Genomic DNA, 24,796 nt, shown 5'->3' on the forward strand with positions numbered 1-24,796 from the left:
GCCACCACAGGTCAGGCTCACGCACAGATTTTTTTAGGGCTCCTTAGGTAGCTATCCCGTATAGCCTCTACAGACTCGTCACTGACTGATAGCCTACCAGAACGGGGTTTCTCCACCAAACTGCCGGTTTCCTTCAACTGCTTATCCCACTGAGTAATGTTATTCCTATGTGGTGGCGCTTCATTATAAACGCGCCAATATTCATGTTGCACTTTGGTCACGGATTCGAATTTAGCGAGCCACAGAACACACTGAACTTTCCTCTGTACCGTCCACATCTTGATTGGCATGGCCGTGGGCTGCTCCGCTTTATACACAGTGTTACATCATCATCTCCGCGTGCGCACATGCTACCACATCATCCTACAGAAACTGGGAGGGCTTTCCTTTTATTTGGTGCAGATTTCACATTTCTATCGTCTTTTGTTGCTTTCCTGTGACCAGTCAAAAGTGCACCATGACTTTACGGACACACTGTACATCATCTGTACAGTGTACTGTGTGTTCACCACGTCAAGTCCCGTCTCCTTCCATCACCATTTATTGCCCTTTAACCTCATCTACCTCCCTAGGAGTGTCACTAAACGAATTCAAAGGATTCACCTTAACAAAGTCCAGGACAGCATCTCTCTGAATCTGCTTGGTCCTTATTTTCTCCTGCTCATACTGGAGGGCAGCGAGCTGTGCCTCCCTCCGAGTGCGCTCCACCAGTGGCTCCCTTCTCCGATGCAGTTCTAAGTCTGTCTGTGACAGCTGAAACACAAGGCGGTTTGCACATGCAAGTGGGACAAAGATCAGCTTAACAATATAGGGAACTGCTACTGACCCAGCTGTTACTTTGCAGTCACTTAGCACTTTTTAAAATGTGTTTATTGCTGACTTTTTCTCATTTCTGAACTCTGTTCTTTTATGTACTATAAAACCATCATGTGGGTAAAGATTTATTTTCTGTCCGGTGTCTAAAAACACTGTTGGCGAGTATCAGGTGTATGTGTTATATTAACTGCATGACTGAGGAGAGAGGTAGGGAAATATACAGAAATCTGGCAATTAATAGTTTATTCAAGTATTATAAAAAAAAGAAAACCATCGTAGTTAAAAAAAAAAAAAGGTCAAAGCTAAAACAAAACTTTTTTTACCTGATTGTGACTTGGTGGTGGTGACGAGAAAGATGGCTCAGCTGGAACCCTGATCCAGAAAAGAAAAAAGATGCCTTGATAAGAGAAACAGGTATATAAAAGACCAGTGAAACTTCATTGTTAGTGCAGCTTTCTGTTCATCAATAGGCAAACTGTCTAGTCAGCACTGAAAGACTAAATAAATTTTGTAAACTTGAGCCCAAGTCATTAAATTAAGCTACAGGGACACCTAATGTCTCCAACTCATGTTTCACATGATATCACTGATCAAGCCAGACAGCTAACAACTGTCTGTGATCAACTAGGGCTGATGATACAATTACTTGAGACACTTTTCAAACAGCATGATTTCTTTACAGTACAATATTTTCTTTACCACCAGAACTGAAACAAGATACACATAAATGGAGATTGTTTCATATATAGTCATTTATCAACAAAAATCTGGAATACTACAGAACCTGGTACTGTCCTTGTAAAGCCTCCTACTCCCACCTTCAATTGACCAAGCAATTTTAATAGCAAAAGTATAGATTCTGTTGGTTTTTATTTTTAAGAAAATAATAAAACCTGATTTCATGCTTAAAAAATTATAAAACTCGTCTCTTTTATCAGTGTTAATCCTTCCAGTTTGGTATTTATCTTTTTCCTGAACTAGATTTAGAGTTTCAAGTCTCTGTTACTCATCTGTGTCTTTAAAATGAACAATGTTACAGCAGTGACTGACATTCAGTACCTGAAATTTTAAACTATGATTATTAGCCATATGTTGTTTGTTGTTGTTTTTTTAACAGAGACAGAGAGAGGGATAAACAGGGACAGACAGACAGGAATGGAGAGATGAGAAGTATCAACCATTAGTTTTTCGTTGCTGTTGCAACACCTTAATTGTTCATTGATTGCTTTCTCATACGTGCCTTGACCGCGGGCCTTCAGCAGACTGAGTAACCCCTTGCTGGAGCCAGCAACCTTGGGCTCAAGCTGGTGAGCTTTTTTGCTCAAATCAGATGAGCCCTCACTCAAGCTGGCGACCTTGGGGTCTTGAACCTGGGTCTTCCGCATCCCAGTCCGACGCTCTATCCACTGCATCCTCGCCTGGTCAGGCTAGCCAAATGTTTTTTAATTCTATGTTCTAATAGAAATAAACCTGACAAGACCCAGCTTGATACTATTTATCTTTCCTGAACTAAAATGCCATTCAGATTATAAGTAAATCTGTGTTAAAAAATGATATAGCTTGACCAGGTGGTGGTGCAGTGGATAGAGCGTCGGACTGGGATGCGGAGGACCCAAGTTCGAGACCCCGAGGTCGCCAGCTTGAATGCGGGCTCATCTCTTGAGCAAGGGGTTACTCGGTCTGCTGAAGGCCCACGGTCAAGTCACATATGAAAATGCAATCAATGAACAACTAAGGTGTCGCAATGAAAATCTGATGATTGATGCTTCTCATCTCTCTCTGTTCCTGTCTGTCCCTATCTATCCCTCTCTCTGACTCTCTCTCTGTCCCTGTAAAAAAAAAAGATATAAAAAATAATTTTGTTAGTTTTAACTTTGTATTTATTTAATCCATCTTGGCAAATAAGTATAAAATACCATAATTTTTATTATACCCCAGGCAGGTAGTGACTTTGTGTGGGAGGGGTAGACGGGAAGCAATGTAGACAGGGGGTGAAGGGAGGGAAGGAGAACTGGGAAGAAAAAATAAGCACCTTTCTTTTCAGTGGTGACTAAGTACTAAGTAACAGTAGACTGACTCAATTCCTTTGAGTCTTTGCAACTGAAGGGCTAATAAATTTTTTTGGTTAGGACAGGTCTTGGTTGCCTAAGAGTTGCCAGTCATTTTGAGGTGGTTTTGCTTTTCTAGGTTCTAAATAACAATTCCACTTGAATATAAGTTCTAGGAAGATGGGAACTTTGACTTAAGCTTACAGCTATTTCTCAAACCTAGAAATGTAGTTGGCACATAGAAATGGCACAGAGATACTGAGCAAATATCTAACTAAACAGTTATACAGTTGTGTTTGCTGTATACAGTTGTGTAATGCTGGTGGCAGAGGGTAGGCAGGTCCACATTGGATTCGGGCAGATGGTAGAAAAACTGCAGAGCTGGAAAGCGTTGGGCCGTTACTGTCTAATACAGTCTCACAACAGCAGACGAGCAAACAGACGGGAAAAACCTCTTCTCAGGGCGGCAGGCAAACAAACAGGAAAACGACCCCTCACAGTAGTGGGCAGGCAATCTACAATCCACCATCACAATCGGCACTGAGCACAAGCACCCACAGCCTTACACAGACTATACACATGGCACTGCCACATGTTCACACACTAACTGAGCATAATGCTTGTAGCTGGTAAACCAGCAAGCAAGCCTAACACAGCTGTTTTCCTAATAAGTTGACACTTAATGTGGGGGTTAGGAACATCAAACCCTCTTCCTTGCAGTAAAAAATCTGTGTATAACTTTTCACATCCCTAAAACTTAGTTGTCCCTAGGTATGGTGGGCAACTGGTTCCGATCCCCTGCCCCAGCAGATACCAATCTCCACAGATGCTCATGTCACTTATACAAAATGGCATAGATCAACGCATGAAGTTGGTACTCCACATCTGTGGACTCCCAACTGTGATTAAAAACAGTACAGGGGAGATGACGTCAGAGTAATGGCGGGGTAGGAAGCAATACCGATAAATCTCCCCCAAAACTCAATAAGATCTTCAGCCAGAAACAGAAAAACCTATACTTGGAGCCTCCAGATGCTTCGCAATACACCCAAAGGTATGGTCGAGTGAAAAATTGGCTAAATATATAACCAAACCCCGAAGGAAATAGGGAGTAAGAAATGCTCCGCCTTCCTCACTAACCTAAACAGGGCGGGTTTCTCTGGTAACTGTGAATATAGAAACTGAGGCGGGCAAAGGGAGTGAATAGATCCAGGCCGCCGCAGCACAAACGGCCGAACCAGGCTGTGGCACGGAGATCCAAGCCAAGGAAAATCTGATCCTGTGGCAACCTGGGCAATACAAGCTAACACTCGCGCCAAACCCAAAGAAAGAAAGACAAGCGGAGCGGCCATTTTACCTGGTCTCCTGGTCGGCGTGCGTGCAGTTACTGGGCGAAAGATTTCTTCCTAAGCCCCGGAAGTGGGTGCCCGTGTTGCCCCACGGAGAGGCAGGGTCAGAGGGCTTTCTGTGGGCCGAGGGCAGAGTCTCTGGGCAGCCCCAGCGCCCTGGGAAAGCCACGCACGGGACGGAGTGAGAACTAATTCCAAGGGTGGAGATTTTCCGTGCTGGAGGCTGTTTCACTCAGAGGGAAACGCGGACAGCCTCATATCCTGGTTTGCGCGCGCAGATAAGGAGTGAGCAATTCCTCCAAGTGCCTCGGCAGTGCGCGCCCGTGTTATCGCACAGAGGGGCAGAGTCAGGGGCCTTTGTGTGGGCAAAAGCGGAATCTTGGGCCGCCCCAGCGCCTTGCAAAAGCCGCGCACGGGGACGGAGCGAGACTCAATTCCAACGCTGCAACTTTTCCCTGCGGTTGGGGGTTTCACTCAGAGCGTGAGACTGCTGGCCGGATAGCCTGGTCGCAGACAGTGAGTGAGAGTTTCCTCCAAGCGCCCCGGAAGTGGGCACCCGCCTATGTTACCGGACAGAGTGGCAGAGCCAGAGCTCTTTGAGTGGGTAGAAAGCCCACCTGATTATGCTAGCAGCTCTGAATGACTGAGCCTTACCCAGAGCCCTGTGCTGAGTGGAAATAGAGTGGGGAGTTGCCAGCTCTTTGAGCCTCTTACTATCCAGGCAGAGGCAGCAGCAACCCCATAGCTGGATTATCAGGCTACTAATTGAGGAAGGAAAGACTAGGAGAAAGGCTCCAGGAACACGGACTCTCTCACTGTCAGAGCCTATAAATGCTAATGAACCTCGACTGCCAATGAGACTAAAGCACAATACATGACATTGCCATAGAGACTTATCAACTGCAAACCTCTACCTGAGCGTGCCAAAGGGGCAGAACCCGGGGTACAGAGTCACCGACCAGGAAGAGGGAGAGAAAAGAAAAAGCAAGAAGATAACCTCTCAAAATCAAGAATAATCTGCAGACTTTATAACCTATCCCATTTTATTATATTTGTTCGTTTGTTTCTCTTATCTTCATTCTTGATACTTTTTTTCCTCCTCCAATTTGGCCGATTAACTCTCTGCCGGTCTTACTCTCTCCTCTCCTTGAACTACACTACCCATAAGTGTTACATCTCCCATTATCTTTTCTCTTCTCTTCTTTTCTCTCTATGAGGGTTGCACTCCAAAACTCTTAACTCTCTCTCTCTCTCTCTCCTTTCTTTTTTCTTCTTTTAGTGGTTCCCTCTTTTTTTCTCTCTCTCTCTTTCTTTTCTCCCTCTATATTAGTTTCTTCCTTTCTCCTTTACATCTCCTCTCATTCAAACCTCAATAACAAACAAATTATCTTATCTGGGACTCAAACTTATGTTTGTGGCATTTTGGGGGTTTTTTACTTCACCTTTTTAACTCACTAGCAGTGCTCCCATCCCTGGCTCTCCATATTATCTAGTTCTTGTTCCACTAAATACAATAGTAATTTTTTAATTTGTCCCCCCATTTTTCCGTTTTCCTCTTATTCCTCTCATCATAACTCTTAGACAACCAACACCTAAAAGCAAATCATTTTATTCTTTTTTTTTTTTTTTTTTTTTTTTTTTAGAGGCAGAGATAGACAGGGACAGACAGACAGAAACAGAGAGAGATGAGAAGCATCAATCATCAGTTTCTCGTTGCGCCTTGCGACTTCTTAGTTGTTCATTGATTGCTTTCTCACACGTGCCTTGACCACGGGCCTTCAGCAGACCGAGTAACCCCCTGCTGGAGCCAGCGACCTTGGGTCCAAGCTGGCGAGCTCTTTGCTCAAGCCAGATGAGCCCGCGCGCGACCTCTGGGGTCTCGAACCTGGGTACTTCCGCATCCCAGTCCGACGCTCTATCCACTGCGCCACCGCCTGGTCAGGCAAATCATTTTATTCTTGACCCAAATTTTTTCCTTATTGGCTTTTTGTGGGTCCATACGCTCTATTTTTTTTCTTTTTTCTTTTTCTTTTTCTTTTTTTTTTTTTTTGCCCCTTTATTACTTTTCCCCAATTCAGGCCCTCCATCACAGGCATTGTTTGTTATAATTCACAGTTCACCACAAGATTTTCTCAAGAAAGAGGGGAGAGGAGAGGAGAGGAAAAAAGGAAGGGGGGAATAATTTCCTTTTTTTTTTAATTTTTATTTTATTTTATTTTTCTTTACTTCATTTTTAATTTTTTTTTAAAAAAACAACTCTTTTCGATTTTTTATTTTTTTATTATTATTTTTAATTATTTTTAACTTTTTATTCTTTATTAAATCTCATTAATACTATCAACAAAACCACCCTCAGATGCCATTAAGGAAGAGAAAATCGAATATCATGGATACAAAAGAAAGAGAGGTAACACAGCTAGATGAGGAAAAATCTATGGAGAAAAAATTTAATATATTGGAAACCTTGGAGCTAAATGACAGAGAATTCAAGATAGAAATCCTAAAAATCCTCCGAGATATACAAGAAAATACAGAAAGGCAATTTAGGGAGCTCAGAAAACAACTCAATGAACACAAAGAATATATGTCCAAGGAAATTGAAACTATAAAAACAAATCAAACAGAGATGAAAAACTCAATTCACGAGCTGAAAAACGAAGTAACAAGCTTAGCTAATAGAACAGGTCAGATAGAAGAGAGGATTAGTGAAATAGAAGACAAGCAACTTGAGGCACAACAGAGAGAAGAAGAAAGAGACTCAAAAATTAAAAAAAATGAGATAGCCCTACAAGAATTATCTGACTCCATCAAAAAGAATAACATAAGAATAATAGGTATATCAGAGGGAGAAGAGAGAGAAAATGGAATGGAGAACATACTCAAACAAATAATAGATGAGAACTTCCCAAGCCTGTGGAAAGAACTAAAGCCTCAAGTTCAAGAAGCAAACAGAACTCCAAGTTTTCTTAACCCCAACAAACCTACTCCAAGGCATATCATAATGAAATTGACACAAACCAACAGCAAAGAAAAAATTCTCAAGGCAGCCAGGGAAAAGAAGAATACAACATATAAAGGAAGGCCCATTAGATTATCATCAGATTTCTCAGCAGAAACTACAAGCTAGAAGAGAGTGGACCCCAATATTTAAAGTCCTGAAAGAGAGGAACTTTCAGCCACGAATACTATACCCATCAAAGCTATCCTTCAAATATGAAGGAGAAATAAAAACATTCACAGATACAGAAAAGATGAGGGAATTTATCATCAGAAAACCCCCACTCCAGGAATTATTAAAGGGGGTTCTCCAATCAGATACAAAGAACAAAAAAAAAATAGAGCCACAAGTAAAAGCTCCAAGAAGAACACAATAAAACCAAATTTAAACTGTGACAACAACAAAAAGAAAGAGGGGGAGAAGATGGAGATTAACAGTAGCAAAGGACGAAGGAGTGCAAAAGTACTCACAAAATAGTTCGCTACAATGAACAGGGTAGGGACCCTTTTCATTACTCAAAGGTAACCACCATTGAAAAAACCACCACAGAAGCACATGAGATAAAAAAGATAGCAACAGAGGAAAGATGTATGGAATACAACCAAATAAAAACAAAAGATAGAAAAACGAAAGAGAAGGATCAAACAAGACACAAAACTAACAGAAAGCAAGATATAAAATGGCAATAGGGAACTCACAAGTATCAATAATTACACTAAATGTAAACGGATTAAACTCACCAATAAAAAGGCACAGAGTAGCAGAATGGATTAAAAAAGAAAATCCAACTATATGCTGCCTACAGGAAACTCATCTAAGTAACAAGGATAAAAACAAATTCAAAGTGAAAGGCTGGAAAACAATACTCCAAGCAAATAACATCCAAAAAAAAGTAGGTGTAGCAATACTCATATCGGATAATGCTGACTACAAGACAGGAAAAGTACTCAGAGACAAAAATGGCCATTTCATAATGGCTAAGGGGACACTGAATCAAGAAGACATAACAATTCTTAATATATATGCACCAAACCAAGGAGCACCAAAATATATAAGACAGCTACTTATTGATCTTAAAACAAAAACTGACAAAAACACAATCATACTTGGAGACCTAAATACACCGCTGATGGCTCTAGATCGGTCATCCAAACAGAGAATCAATAAAGACATAGTGGCCTTAAACAAAACACTAGAGCACCTGGATATGATAGACATCTACAGGACATTTCATCCCAAAGTGACTGAGTATACATTTTTCTCCAGTGTACATGGATCATTCTCAAGAATTGACCATATGTTGGGCCACAAAAACAACATCAGCAAATTCAGAAAAATTGAAGTTGTACCAAGCATATTTTCTGATCATAAAGCCTTGAAAGTAGAATTCAACTGCAAAAAAGAGGAAAAAAATCCCACAAAAATGTGGAAACTAAACAACATACTTCTAAAAAATGAATGGGTCAAAGAAGAAATAATTGCAGAGATCAAAAGATATATACAGACTAATGAAAATGACAATACGACATATCAGAATCTATGGGATGTAGCAAAAGCAGTGATAAGAGGGAAGTTCATATCACTTCAGGCATATATGAACAAACAAGAGAGAGACCAAGTGAACCACTTAATTTCCCACCTTAAGGAACTAGAAAAAGAAGAACAAAGACAACCCAAAACCAGCCGAAGAAAGGAGATAATAAAAATCAGAGCAGAAATAAATGAATTAGAGAACAGAAAAACTATAGAAAAAATTAATAGAACAAGGAGCTGGTTCTTTGAAAAGATCAACAAAATTGACAAACCCTTGGCAAGACTTACCAAGAAAAAAAGAGAAAGAACTCATATAAACAAAATCCAAAATGAAAGAGGAGAAATCACCACGGACACCGTAGATATACAAAGAATTATTATAGAATACTATGAAAAACTTTATGCCACTAAATTCAACAACCTAGAAGAAATGGATAAATTCCTAGAACAATACAACCTTCCTAGACTGAGTCAAGAAGAAGCAGAAAGCCTAAACAGACCTATCAGTAGAGAAGAAATAGAAAAAACCATTAAAAACCTCCCCCAAAATAAAAGTCCAGGCCCTGACGGCTATACCAGCGAATTTTATCAATCATTCAAAGAAGACTTGGTTCCTATTCTACACAAAGTCTTCCAAAAAATTGAAGAAGAAGCAATACTTCCAAACACATTTTATGAGGCCAACATAACCCTCATACCAAAACCAGGCAAGGATGGCACAAAAAAAGAAAACTACAGACCAATATCTCTAATAAATACAGATGCTAAAATACTAAACAAAATACTAGCAAATCGAATACAACAACATATTAAAAAAAATAATACATCATGATCAAGTGGGATTCATCCCAGAATCTCAAGGTTGGTTCAACATGCGTAAAACAGTTAACGTAATACACCATATCAACAAAACAAAGAACAAAAACCACATGATCTTATCAATAGACGCAGAAAAGGCTTTCGATAAAATACAACACAATTTTATGTTTAAGACTCTCAACAAAATGGGTATAGAAGGAAAATATTTCAACATGATAAAGGCAATGTATGATAAACCATCAGCTAACATCATATTAAATGGCACTAAACTGAAGGCTTTCCCCCTTAAATCAGGAACAAGACAGGGTTGTCCACTCTCTCCACTCTTATTTAATGTGGTACTAGAGGTTCTAGCCAGAGCAATCAGACAAGACAAAGAAATAAAAGGCATCCATATCGGAAAAGAAGAAGTAAAGGTATCACTTTTTGCAGATGATATGATCCTATACATCGAAAACCCCAAAGAATCCACAAAAAGACTACTAGAAACAATAAGCCAATACAGTAAGGTCGCAGGTTACAAAATTAACATACAGAAGTCAATAATCTTTCTATATGTCAACAATGAAACAACTGAGAACGAATTCAAAAGAATAATCCCCTTCACAATTGCAACAAAAAAAAATAAAATACTTAGGGATAAACATAACAAAGAATGTAAAGGACTTATATAATGAAAACTATAAACCATTGTTAAGGGAAATCGAAAAAGATATAATGAGATGGAAGAATATACCTTGTTCTTGGCTAGGAAGAATAAATATAATCAAGATGGCTATATTACCCAAAGCAATATACAAATTTAATGCAATTCCCATCAAACTTCCAATGACGTTTTTTAAAGAAATAGAGCAACAAATCATCAGATTTATATGGAACTATAAAAAACCCCGAATAGCCAAAGCAATCCTAAAGAAAAAGAATGAAGCTGGGGGCATTACAATACCTGACTTCAAACTCTATTATAGGGCCACGACAATCAAAACAGCATGGTATTGGCAGAAAAATAGACACTCAGACCAATGGAACAGAATAGAAAGTCCAGAAATAAAACCACATATATATAGTCAAATAATTTTTGATAAAGGGGCCAACAACACATAATGGAGAAAAGAAAGCCTCTTCAATAAATGGTGCTGGGAAAACTGGAAAGCCACATGCAAAAGAATGAAACTGGACTACAGTCTCTCCCCCTGTACAAAAATTAACTCAAAATGGATCAAAGATCTAAACATAAGACCTGAAACAATTAAGTACATAGAAGAAGACATAGGTACTCAACTCATGGACCTGGGTTTTAAAGAGCATTTTATGAATTTGACTCCACAGGCAAGAGAAGTGAAGGCAAAAATTAATGAATGGGACTACATCAGACTAAGAAGTTTTTGCTCAGCAAGAGAAACTGATAACAAAATAAACAGAAAGCCAACTAAATGGGAAATGATTTTTTCAAACAACAGCTCAGATAAGGGCCTAATATCCAAAATATACAAAGAACTCATAAAACTCAACAACAAACAAACAAACAATCCAATAAAAAAATGGGAAGAGGATATGAATAGACACTTCTCCCAGGAAGAAATACAAATGGCCAACAGATATATGAAAAGATGCTCATCTTCTTTAGCTATTAGAGAAATGCAAATCAAAACGGCAATGAGATACCACCTCACATCTGTTAGATTAGCTGTTATTAGCAAGACAGGTAATAGCAAATGTTGGAGAGGCTGTGGAGAAAAAGGAACCCTCATACACTGTTGGTGGGAATGTAAAGTAGTACAACCATTATGGAAGAAAGTATGGTGGTTCCTCAAAAACTGCAAATAGAACTACCTTATGACCCAGCAATCCCTCTACTGGGTATATATCCCAAAAACTCAGAAACATTGATACGTAAAGACACATGCAGCCCCATGTTTATTGCAGCATTGTTCACAGTGGCCAGGACATGGAAACAACCAAAAAGCCCATCAATAGATGACTGGATAAAGAAGATGTGGCACATATACACTATGGAATACTACTCAGCCATAAGAAATGATGACATTGGAACATTTACTGCAAAATGGTGGGATTTTTTTTTTTATTCATTTTAGAGAGAAGAGAAAGAGAGTCAGAGAGAGAGAGAGAGGAGAGAGAGACAGGGGGGAGGAGTTGGAAGCATCAACTCCCATATGTGCCTTGACCAGGTAAGCCCAGGGTTTCGAACCGGCGACCTCAGCATTTCCAGGTCGACGCTTTATCCACTGCGCCACCACAGGTCAGGCAAGGCAATGGTGGGATCTTGATAACATGATACGAAGCGAAATAAGTAAATCAGAAAAAACCAGGAATTATATTATTCCATACGTAGGTGGGATGTAATAGTGAAACTAAGAGACATTGATAAGAGTGTGGTGGTTACGGGGGGGAGGGGGGAATGGGAGAGGGAAAAGGGGTGGGGAGGGGCACAAAGAAAACAAGATAGAAGGTGACAGAGGACAATCTGACTTTGGGTGGTGGGTATGCAACATAATTGAACGACAAGATAACCTGGACTTGTTATCTTTGAACATATGTATCCTGATTTATTGATGTCACCCCATTAAAAAAATAAAATTATAAAAAAAATAAAAAAAAAATAAGAGAGACAAAAAAAACCCAAAAACAGTACAGGTATTTATTTATTTTAAATCCATGTACAGGTGGACTCATGCACTTCAACCCTGTGTTTTTCAAGGGTGAACTATATGCATTGATCTGAGAGCTTAACTGGTTATCTGGATAAAATACTGAGCTCTTATCCAAACACTGTAATAAGGTCTAGGGATTTGAAACACCCAAGTAAAAATAGAGTTGGCCTTCTGTATCTGCAGGTTCCACAACAGGATTCAACCAACATTTTCAATCCATGATTAGCTGAATCCCCTGATAGGAACCTGGAGGTAAAGAGGACCAACTAAGATTGCACATTTTGGAGTCCAAAGTGGTCCTGGGACCAATCCCCTGTGGATAATGAGAATGACTGTAATCATGGCTTCAGTTTCTAGCGCTGTGGCAGATGAGACACTCTGAATGACTCTTTGAATGGAAATAACTAAAATGTTGAATAAAATAATCTTTTAAAATCCACTGCTCAAGTGCCATGAAAATAAAGAATTCACAGATTCTAAAAACAAGTAAATACAGGAACTCTGAATTACGGTGTTGTGATATGCAGATAGTTGGCCCCTATGATCTACAGACCTGGTGTTACTCTAATGATTACATTACATGTCAAAAGAACTTTACAGATGACATTAAAGTTATTCATCAGCTGACCTTAAAATGGGGAGATTATCCAGGTGGATCTAATATAATCACTTGGGCCCTTAAAAGAAAAGAGGAAGGCAAGAGAGTTTGTGAAATGGCAGTGTAAAAGGAAATTAGAGAGATTCAAAATGTGAGAAGGATTTAGCCCACCACTGCTGGCTTGAAATAGAAGAAACCATGAACAAAGAAATGTAGGTGGACTCTAGGAGCTGAAAATGACTCCCAGCCAAGACGGTAACAGGGACCTAGGTCTGTAATTACATGCACCAGAATTCTGCTAACAACCTGTATAAAGCCCGGAAATGGATTCTTTCCCAAAGTCTCCAGATAAGAATCCAGGCAAGCCTGACTGGTGGTGGTGCAGTAGACAGAGAGTCGACTTGGGACACTGTCCCAGGTTCAATACCCTGAGGTTGCTGGCTTGAGCAAGGGGTCACTGGCTAGGCTTGAGCACCCCCCAGTCAAGGCACATATGAGAAGTGATCAATGAACAAGTAAAGAGATGCAACTACAAGTTGATGCTTCTCCAACCCTTCTTGCTAAAAAAAAAAAAGAATCCAGGGCAGCCAACATGTTTACTTCGACCTTGCAAGACTCTAAGCAGAGAACCACAGAAATCTTGTTCAGATTTCTATTCAGCAGAATTGTGATATATAAAATGGATGGGTTTTAAGCTGCTAAATAAACTTCTCACAAAAATTAGGGGATATTTCAAAATGAATATGAAGCAACAAAATATCTCCCAATTTTTTGTGAGCAGTATAGGCGATCATTTGTTGTTAAATAAGCATTAGAAAATGAATATATAAAGCAACTGAGCAAAAAGCTGGCTTTTATCTTGAAGGTTTCTACTAAATTCTGAAGATCTTGAGCTTTGCTTATGAGGAATGTAGGAAAATGAACAGAAGATAGAACCTAGGTCCACCCAAAGTGGGAAAATGTAACAGACTATCTCTCCATGAAACTGGAATCTCGGCTGGCCTATGGTGGCACAGTAGACGAAGCGTAGACCTGGAACGCTGATGTCACTGGTTCAACACCGGGGCTTGCCTGGTGAAGGCGTGTATGGGAGTTGATGTGTCCTGCTCCTCCCCCCTTCTCTCTCTCTTCTCTAAAATAAATACATAAAATCTCTATAAAAAACAAAACTGAATCTCAGAAGACCACACTGTCAGTATAAATTAGAAATGGCAACTAAAAAGCCATTTTGAGATAAATTTCAAAGATATAAAATTTAACTAAAGTCCTATGAACTGACTAGTAAGACTATAAAAGGCCAAGTTTTGAATTTCTTTGATTATTCTCCCCATTTTCTTCTTTATCTATATTTTAGTCTCCTAAACAACTGTAACACCCTATCAAGTATAAGTAAAGGACTATATATGTACTTCTAAACTGTAAATTTACCAATGTTTAAGAGTAGGCATGTCAAGCAAATTTTTTTGTGTGTGTGAGGGAGAGAGAGAGAGAGAGAGAGAGAGAGAGAGAGAGAGACAGGGATAGACAGACAGGAAGGGAGGGAGATTAAGAAGCATCGACTCATAGTTGCAGCACCTTAGTTGTTCATTGATTGCTTTCTCATATGTGCCTTGATTGGGGGGCTCTAGCCCAGCCAGTGACCCTTTGCCTAAGCCAGCGACCTTGGGCTTCAAGCCAGTAACCTCAGGGCTCAAACCACTGACCATAGGGTCATGTCTATGACAGCATGCTCAAACTGGTGACTCCGCGCTAAAGCTAGATGAGCTCGTGCTCAAACCAGTGACCTTGGGGTTTCAAACCTGGGTCCTCAGCATCCCAGGCTAATGCTCTAACCACTGCACCATCACCTGATCAGGCGGCATGTCGAGCTTATTACTTTATTCCAGGTTGATGTTTTATTCACTGCGCCACCACAGGTCAGGCTCGAGCTTATTACTTTAAGAATTCATAAAAATGCCTGACCAGGTGGTGGAGCAGTGGATAAAGAGTCGGATTGGGATGTGGAGGACCCAGGTTCGAGACCCTGAGGTCGCCAGCTTGAGCGCGGGCTCATCTGGTTTGAGCAGAGCTCACCAGCTTGGACCCAAGGTCACTGGCTCGAGCAAGGGGTTACTCGGTCTGCTGTAGCCCCATGGTCAAGGCACATATGAGAAAGCAATCAATGAACAACTAAGGTGTTGCAACGAAAACTAATGATTGATGCTTCTCATCTCTCTCCGTTCCTGTCTGTCTGTCCCTGTCTGTCCCTCTCTCTGACTCTCTCTCTGTAAAAAAAAAAAAAAAAAAAAAAAAAAAAATTCATAAAAACAAAGAGGAAGCAAAAAACCAAAATCTGGGAATTTATTTTAGTTCTCTTTATGCATAAACCCAGACATATCATCATAAAATCTCATTGCTACGAAGTATCTTCAAATCAGATAATTGTTTAGGTAATGCCTTAGGTGATCTGAATTTAGAATCAACAGATCAATTTTATTCACCTTGCTATTACATGAGCACAAGGCACATAATCACTCAGTTCTATATACACAGTATCTAAAACACAGTATAATCTGAATGTCTTCATTATATATAGATCTATACAAAATCAAATAATCTCATGTTTATTGAGTTTTAAGACAGAAACAAATGAAATAGAATTGGTTTTTCAAACCTGTTTTGATGTGAGTATCTTCTCATGTCCTCGGTTTTTTGAAATTCCCTCATGGGTACTGGCTTTATTGGTGAACCCTACACCAAAAAAGCAGAAATAAATCCACTGAACATATGTATCTAGAACACTGTGATTATACAGTTTACGTTAAATTTATTTAGGGGTATGTATATTACACTAAAAAAAAAATCTTCAAATGTGAAATTTTATATCTGAAGCATTATAGGCTATCTTACTACTTTGGTAAACACAAAACCACTCATAATCCAAAATTGTTTATTTGATTTTCAAAAAAGTAATTTCCTTCTCACTGTATTATATAAATTATAGTGGTCATACGGTGTAAGCGAGTGATAAGATGTTACAGCGGGAAAGGATCTTAGAAATCATCTAGTACAAACTTCCATCTACAACAGAAATTCCTATCAACCTGACCCTGACCTTTACTCAGCTTCTCTTGAATATTTTTAGTAATAGGGAGTTAACTGCACAGATCATATTTCTTTACTTCTTCATCATCACAAATTGTTACTTATGTTAGTCATACATCTAGTCTTGGGGATGACGAAGAAATAGCAAGATAAAGAAAAAAGTAATTTTTTTAATGGTGAAATATTAATTAAAAAGTACTGGCAATTTAATTTATTTATAAACTAAAGGGTAAAAATCATTTCAAAATACATTACTGAGGAAAATTAAGTTGACTTAAGTGATAGGTACCATGTACTGAAAAAAAATAAATAAATCAAAAGTAGAAGCTTGCATGCTATCACAGTATGTATTTGTCAAATGGAAATTATACAATCTTGATTCAACACCAAAAATAATCATCAAAATGGGTATTTTTGAAGGTAAAAAAACCCATCTAAAACGTATGTCTAAAAATCAAATGTAAAACTAACTGCAGTTTCCTCACACGTAACTAGAAAATCCTTGGTGAGTTATTCCAAAGAGCTAAAGCTGACCCCCTTGAAGTGAGGGCATGAGGATCATATAAAATGAGGCACAATTTTAGAATCCTGATGACAGAATAATAATTTTAATTTCAATAAATATATATGGCTTTTAAAAAAATAAACAAAAATTTCTCCTACATCTGTTAGTATTAGTAACTTACTACGCTGTTTTATACTATAATTATCTGATCGCTTCTCAGCCTTTAGGCTAAGATCAAGTGTAGTATACTACAATTATCTGAAATTATTGCAAGAGGTAGATAAAATTTTCACAGCAAAATGAATGTGATATTGGTTTAATTTTTTTTTCTTTCTTTTTTTTTTTTTTGTATTTTTCTGAAGCTGGAAACGGGGAGAGACAGTCAGACAGACTCCTGCATGCGCCCGACCGGGATCCACCCGGCACGCCCACCAGGGGCGACGCTCTGCCCACCAGGGGGCGATGCTCTGCCATGACCAGAGCCACTCTAGCGCCTGGGGCAGAGGCCAAGGAGCCATCCCCAGCACCCGGGCCATCTTTGCTCCAATGGAGCCTTGGCTGCGGGAGGGGAAGAGAGAGATAGAGAGGAAGGAGGGGGCGGGGGTGGAGAAGCAAATGGGCGCTTCTCCCATGTGCCCTGGCCGGGAATCGAACCCGGTTCCCCCGCACGCCAGGCCGACGCTCTACCGCTGAGCCAACCGGCCAGGGCTAATTTTTTTTAAAATATGGCGTATTCTATAAATACTAGTCATACCCTATTTTATCATAATACTTGTACGTATGTGAAAGATATTATAGTAAAATTAAACAATAGAGTGTTTAAAATCCCAAACAGAATAGGTTTGTGGGTTTTTTTTTGCATTTTTCTGAAGCTGGAAACAGGGAGAGACAGTCAGACAGACTCCCGCATGCGCCCGACCGGGATTCACCCGGCACGCCCACCATGGGGGCGATGCTCTGCCCATCCTGGGTGTCTCCATGTTGCGACCAGAGCCACTCTAGCGCCTGAGGCTGAGGCCACAGGGCCATCTTTGCTCCAATGGAGCCTTGGCTGCGGGAGGAGAAGAGAGAGAGAGGAAGGTGCGGCGAGGGGTGGAGAAGCAAATGGGCGCTTCTCCTGTGTGCCCTGGCCGGGAATTGAACCCGGGTCCTCCGCACGCTAGGCCGACGCTCTACCGCTGAGCCAACTGGCCAGGGCAACAGAATAGGTTTTTAACAATGCGTTTTCAGGTAGTATTCAAGAACATAAAACATATTTCTCCACTATTAATTAAATCATCTAAAATAATATTACTTCATCAGATTTTTACAGATGCCAAATTTTAGAAAGCCTTATGACATAAAGATTACCAAACAGCCTGACCAGGTGGTGGCGCAGTGGATAGAGCGTTGGACTGGGATGCCGAGGTCCCGGGTTCGAGAACCCGAGGTCACCAGTTTGAGCGCGGGCTCATCTGGTTTGAGCAAAGCTCACCAGCTTGGACCCAAGGTTGCTGGCTCGAGCAAGGGGTTACTCAGTCTGCTGAAGGCCCACGGTCAAGGCACATATGAGAAAGCAATCAATGAATAACTAAGGTGTTACAATAAAAAACTGATGACTGATGACTGATGCTTCTCATCTCTCCGTTCCTGTCTGTCTATCCCTATCTATCCCTCTCTCTCTCTGTCTCTGTTAAAAAAAAAAAATGATTACCAAACATACTAGGTGGTAGGAATTAAAGACATGGTATTAAAAACTAGCCAATATAATGGATTAAAGAAATGGGACTATGATTTTTCACCAGGAGAATAACAGACATTATTTCCACTTTTAAGAGAAATGCCTCATTTATACAGCCTAATTAACCATAAAATGGTCAAAGAGAAAGACCACAAGGAAAAGGATTATCTTTAAGATTAACAGTGTGCACTGTTAATTTTAACTTTATTACAAAGTAGTTTCTCCGGCAGGGACGTTTACAGCCTGCACCACAGGGCTTCACTTATCACCTGGTACACACGGACCATCATCTCTGGCTTGTAGGACTTTGATTTATATAACTTTATCCAACTTTAAATACAAGTGTCTTCCGAACACCAACAAAAAATACTGTGTTCAAAAGCCTTCAGATAGGAAAACCAAAGGAATTTTTAAAAGAATGATAATATCACTCCATAATATTTCCCACTTGAAGTGATTATTCTCTATTTCATCATTCTCCAAAAAGGCCAAAGTGTTTCTCAATAACCCCTGCTCAGAGCCTGGGACCCACTCCAGACATTAACAACACACACACACTGAAGTGGAGCCATTTTATTATGCTGAATGATGCTATTTCTACTTGAGACCCTTGGGAATTGGCAAAGATTCTGCAGTGGACTGAATGCTCATTTGTTTTATAAGGCAACTCAATGCTCCACTCTAAGAGACACCCAGGAATGTTAATGGCAAACAATTTATATTCTGTGTAACTGAGCATAAACGCTCCAATATAATTAAGGTCATTATAAAAATTCTATGGTTAGTTTGTATTTTGCTCCAAAAGTCATCAGTTTGGTTCAATTCTTAATTTCTGATCAAACTATGATTATCAGTAACAAAAAAAGACAGTAAGAACCCTGAAAAGCATCATGTTCCTTTGCATTTTCTTTAAAGCCATAGGATACTTTTAGGACTCCTGTAATTCCTATTTCAAAATTCTGAAATTCGTCTTTTTATTTGAAAAATAAACCTAAACTATATTTGTGACTGATTTTTAAAAATGAATCTGAAAAACTCAGTAATGAAACTGGAACTGAACATAATAAAACAAATAATTAAACCTAAACCAATGAAACACTGATATGACTTAAATTTATACTGCCATAAATTATTTTTATTAGGGAATAGCAACATAGTTAGGCTTAAATGTGTGTAGTACCTCATGAGAGATTCGCCGTTGTTCAATATACGCCATAAACTGTGAACTGAGGCTGTCTGAGTCCAGGTCCCTGGCCTGTCTCACCTCGTCCTCTTCCTCCTCTGCAGTACAGCTGTCAATGTAGTCAATCTGATCCAGATCATGCTCTCCTGTCCACACCACACACATGCCAGAAAAAAACATTCACGTTAGATAACTAACGAAAGACATTAAATTGCATTCTTTCCTTTTCCCTAACATTTTCTATCCTGAAAGCGGCAGAAATTAGAAGTTTAAATTATGTAAGCCATTTTGGTTTTTTTTTTTTAGATTTTATATATTTATTTTTAGAAAGAGAAAGAGAACGGGGAAGGAGCAGGAAGCATCAACTCCCATATGTGCCTTGACCAGGCAAGCCCTGGGTTCCAAACAAGCAACCTCAGCATTCCAGGCCGATGTCACCACAGCTCAGGCTACATAAGCCTTTACTTAGTCCATGGACACACACAAAACTAGGCTCCAGAAAAGTATTAGTCCTAATTCACTAAGTAATATAGTAATTGAGGTAATTATTGGAATAGAGAGCTCTAATATATGTATTACTATATATTATACATAATACATTATTATATTATATATAATGTATAAGTTATATGTAATAATATATACTATATAATAATATATTATTATATATAATAAAATATATATACTATATATTATAGCCTGACCAGGAGGCGGCACAGTGGATAGAACATCGGACTGGGGCCCAGAGAACCCAGGTTTGAAACCTGGAGGTCATCGGCTTGAGTGCGGGCTCATCTGGTTTGAGCAAGGTTCACCAGCTTGAACCCAAGGTTGCTGGCTTGAGCAAGGGGTCACTTGGTCTGCTGTAGCCCCCTGGTCAAGGCACATGTGAGAAAGCAATCAATGAACAACCTAGGTGCCGCAACGAAGAATTGATGCTCCTTATCTCTCTCCCTTCCTGTCAGTCTGTCCCTCTCTGTCACAAAAAGAAAATATATATATATATATATATATATATATATATATATGATAGCTCTCTACTATTTTTAATAAGACATTCTGAGTTTGTGAGACAAACAAGGGAATAATTTTTAAACAATGAAAGTTACATCTTCTTTTAGGTTCTTTCCCCACGTTTTAGAATTGGGACATAATCATCTCTCTCTTTGAAGAGGTGGGACAGAGAAAACTTAACATAATCAACTCAAAAGAGAAGAGAAAGAGCAGGAGAAAAGTGAAGTTGGAGATAAATAGACACTGACTACTGTTTCCCTTCCTGTAATTGTTGTGCATAACTAGAATAAAGTTTTTCTATTTAAGTAATGATTTTCTAGAGGTCAGCACTGTAGATATTCTATAGCAGTTTGTGAATGGAAGAAAATCATTTGGGGAACTTTTTCTCCTCAAAATATTTTGTGGTGAGAAGAAGCATACAAATAAGGTATAACATATCATTATTTCTTCCAAAAAGTTTGGGAGTGCCAATATTTTTAAGTTTACACAGTAACCATTTTTAAAAGTCAGCTAAAATTGCACACTAGGGAATAGTGAATTTGGAGAAGTCTACTCAATTTAGTTTTCTGATTTACTTATTTCTAAATAATTCCATAACTGCAATTAATACAAAAATAGTTATTAGAGTTACAGTAACAGATAAAAGGATGAAAAGGTCTACACCCACATTAGAAACTAGGTGCCCAGATGCACTTTTGCCCAATGTGCTATAACTTGTGTTATTAAATAATTCATTATATGACAACATTCCAAGAGAGCAACATCACTTGCATCACATTATCTTTTTTTTTTTTTTTGTATTTTTCTGAAGCTGGAAAGGGGGAGAGACAGTAAGACAGACTCCCGCATGCGCTCGACCGGGATCCACCCGGCACGCCCACCAGGGGCAACGCTCTGCCAACCAGAGGGCGATGCTCTGCCCCTCCGGGGCGTCGCCCTGCCGTGACCAGAGCCACTCCAGCGCCTGGGGCAGAGGCCAAGGAGCCATCCCCAGCGCCCGGGCCATCTTTGCTCCAATGGAGCCCTGGCTGCGGGAGGGGAAGAGAGAGACAGAGAGGAAGGAGGGGGGGGCGGAGAAGCAAATGGGCGCCCCTCTCATGTGCCCTGGCCGGAAATCGAACCCGGGTCTCCCGCACGCCAGGCCGACGCTCCACCGCTGAGCCAACCGGCCAGGGCCACATCACATTATCTTAACCAACACTGTCCAAGAGCAATAGAATGTAAGCCACAAAAGTGAAACACATATATAATTTTAAATATTCTAGCAGTCACATTTTTTAAAAGGGTGATTGGTGGCTAACCAGGTGGTTGCAAAGTGGATAAGAGCATCAGTAAGGGTTGCTGAGGACCCAGGTTCAAAACCTTGAGGTCACTGGCTTGAGTGCATGCTCACCAGCTTGAGCACAGGGTCGCTGGCTTGAGTGTGGGATCATAAACATGACCCCATGGTTGCTGGCCTGAAGCCCAAAGGTCACTAGCTTGAGCCCAAGGTCACTGGCTTGAGCAAGGGGTTATTCAGTCTGCTAAAGGCCCACGGTCAAGGCACATATGAGAAAGCAATCAATGAACAACTAAGGTGCCAAAACTGAGTTGATGCTGCTCATCTCTCTCCCTTCTTATCTGTCCCTCCCTCCCTCCCTCCCTCCCTCCCTCCCTCCCTCCCTCCCTCCCTTTCTCTCTCTCTCTCTCTCTCTCTCTCTCTCTCTCTATCAAAGGTGATTGGCCCTGGCTGGTTGGCTCCATGAATAGAGTGACAGCTCAGGGGGCTGATGTCTTGGGTTTGATCCCCAGTCAGGACACACATGAGAAGGTGCCATCTGCTTCTCTTTCCCCTTATCATCCCCTCTAGCAGCCAGTGGCTCAACTGGTTGGAGTGTTGGCCCCAAGTACTGAAGGTAGCTCAGTTGATCCAACCTCGAAGGCCTTAGGCTCTGAGAATAGCTTGGTTAATTTTAGCATTGGCTCTAGACGGGGTTGCCAGGTGGATCCCAGTCAGGGCACATGCAGAAGTTTGCCTATCTTCCCTCCTTTCACTTAAAAAATAAATAAATAAAAATAAAATTTAAAAGTGACTAATTTTAATAATATATTTCATTCTGTCGAATATATCTAAACTATTACCATTATATCTCATATATTTTTGTTCATGCAAAGTCTTTAAAATCTGATGTTTTACACTTATAGCACATTTCCATTCAGAAAAGCCACCTTTCAAATGCTCAATAACCATGGGTGGCTAGTGCCTGCCATACTGCTGTCAAGAGCACAGATGTAGCCAATATTTTGAGTCTGAAATGCACCAGTGAGAAAGCTATCTCATACACGAGCAAGGTTAAAAAGAAAACCACTCAAATATGAATAAAATGACCAGTGACAGTAGTAAAAAATATGTAAGATGGTAGGAGAAAAAGACAGCAAACTACTTAATTATAATCATGATTCAGAGATGAAAGCTCTTCTCAGATATCATAATGGATTTCTGGAAAATTGAAGTCATTTCCTCCTTACAGGTTACCCTCAAAAATGTAAAATTTGGCAATTCAAACTAAAACAATAATGAATAGAATATTAAAATAGAGTCTGTATTAGCCCTGGCCAGATAGCTTGGTTGGTTAGAGTGTCACTCCAAAGCACAGAGATTGCTGGTTTGATCCCTAATGAGGGCACATACGAGAACAGACCAATGTTCCTATCTTTCTCTACCTTCTTCTCTCTCTAAAATCAATTAAAAATAAAAAGTCTACCTCAGAAGCATAAGGAAGCAAGAAGAGTTCTCTGTTAATAAACTATAAAAACAGTGATAAAAATTTTAAAAACTTAAATCACAAAATTTAAAATATCAGAATAAGAAAAACTCAAATTCAGATGCCCTTAAAGAGCACAATTCCAAATGAAAGAAAAGGTAATGAAGAACAGCAGTGAATTTATATTTTTTTAAGTGGGAGAGGGAGAGACAGAGAAAGGGACCAACAGACAGGATGGGAGAGAGATGAGAAGCATCAACTTGTTGTTGAGGCACCTTCGTTGTTCACTGATTGCTTTCTCATATGTACCTTGACCAGGGGTTCCAGCTGAGCCAGTGACTCCTTGCTCAAGCCAGTGACCTCTGGGCTCAAGCTGGTGATCCCGCACTCAAGCTGGTGACCTCTGGATTTCAACCTTGGGTCTTCAATGTCCCAGGCTGATGCTCTACCCACTGCTCCACTGCCTGGTCAGGCCAGGACTGAGGTCAAATAGTGATCACAAAAAAATCTTTAAAAACAGAGAATAGTACTTGAAAAGAAGATCCTAATTAAATCAAGATTAACAAAGATCTAGTCCAGGTAAACCACCTTTCCTCCCAAAATAAAAAAGAAACACTGTATTAAAAAAAAAAAATTCAGCCCTGGCCAGTAGAGCACTGGCCCACTGTGTGGAAGTCCCAGGTTTGATTCCCAACCGGGGCAACAGGAGAAGTGCCCATCAGCTTCTCCACCCTTCTCCCTCTTCTTTCTCTTTCTTTCTCTCTCTCTCTCTCTTCCCCTCCTGCAGCCAAGACTCCATAGGAGCAAGGTTGGCCTGGATGCTGAGGATGGCTCCATGGCCTCCACCTCAAGTGCTAGAATGGCTCCGGTTGCAACAGAGCAACGCTCCAGATGGGCAGAGCATTGCCCCCTAGTGGACTTGCCAGGTGAATCCTGGTCGGCTACATGTGGGAGTCTGTATCTCTGCCTTCCTGCTTCTCACTTCAGAAAAATACACACAAAAAAAATTCCACTAATTTGAGAGAGAGAGAGAAGCATCAATTCACCATTGCACTTAGCTGTGCACTCACTGATTGCTTCTCGTATGTGCCCTGACCGGGGATCAAGCCTGCAATCTTGGAGAGCCAGGTTGATGTTTTATTCACTGAGCCACCCAGCTAGGGCCTTTAAACTGAAAGTCTAATAACATAGAGAAATTGAAATTTAATCCCAAGGGAAAACAACTTTTTTCCCAATCATGTAAGAGAAAGCCTTTAACAGGAGAGTTGAAGAAACTATAGAAACAGAAACAAAAAGAGTAGGTGTGAAAAAGAGCATCTAAAAAAGTCAGAGTTATTATAAAAACTTCAGATGTCATCAGGAATAATGTTTACCTCCACCATTTGTTACAACTAAACTGCTGCGATTCTCTTGGTACTGGTTTTCTCTTCGTAATCTTTGTTCTTTAGTGATTTCGGCTACTCGAAGAGGCAGATCTGAAAATTCATCTGTAGGCTTGAAAAATAGCACACATTAAAACACAGCACTATAAATTTTAGACTACAAAGTATCTTAAAGCATGGATACAATAAAAACTCTTTAAAATTTACATTTAAGAAGAAACAGCAAAAAGTTCTGGAGATAGGCAGTGGTGACACTTTCTCAACAACATGAATGTACTTGCAGTCACTAAAATGTATAATTAAAAATAATTAAAATGGTTTTACATTATGT

The 24,796-nt window shown here is 39.9% G+C and overlaps 1 protein-coding gene and 1 pseudogene across 10 annotated transcripts in view; one reads left to right on the forward strand and one right to left on the reverse strand.

Annotated features, from left to right (window-relative positions):
- Positions 1-24,796, reverse strand: part of LRCH3 (leucine rich repeats and calponin homology domain containing 3) — a 155,193-nt gene that overhangs the window by 38,528 nt on the left and 91,869 nt on the right. For all 10 annotated transcript variants that reach the window (XM_066240688.1, XM_066240682.1, XM_066240689.1 and 7 more), the window contains exons 8-12: positions 24,457-24,577; positions 19,323-19,471; positions 15,487-15,563; positions 1,140-1,188; positions 604-753 (exon numbers count right to left, since the gene is read on the reverse strand). In XM_066240688.1, coding sequence (XP_066096785.1) covers positions 604-753; positions 1,140-1,188; positions 15,487-15,563; positions 19,323-19,471; positions 24,457-24,577 — 546 coding nt within the window. The remainder of the gene's footprint in view (positions 1-603; positions 754-1,139; positions 1,189-15,486; positions 15,564-19,322; positions 19,472-24,456; positions 24,578-24,796) is intronic.
- Positions 16,631-16,836, forward strand: LOC136312309 (U2 spliceosomal RNA; annotated as a pseudogene).

Source organism: Saccopteryx bilineata, chromosome 8 (genome assembly GCF_036850765.1).
Source record: "Saccopteryx bilineata isolate mSacBil1 chromosome 8, mSacBil1_pri_phased_curated, whole genome shotgun sequence".
NCBI lineage: Eukaryota > Metazoa > Chordata > Mammalia > Chiroptera > Emballonuridae > Saccopteryx > Saccopteryx bilineata.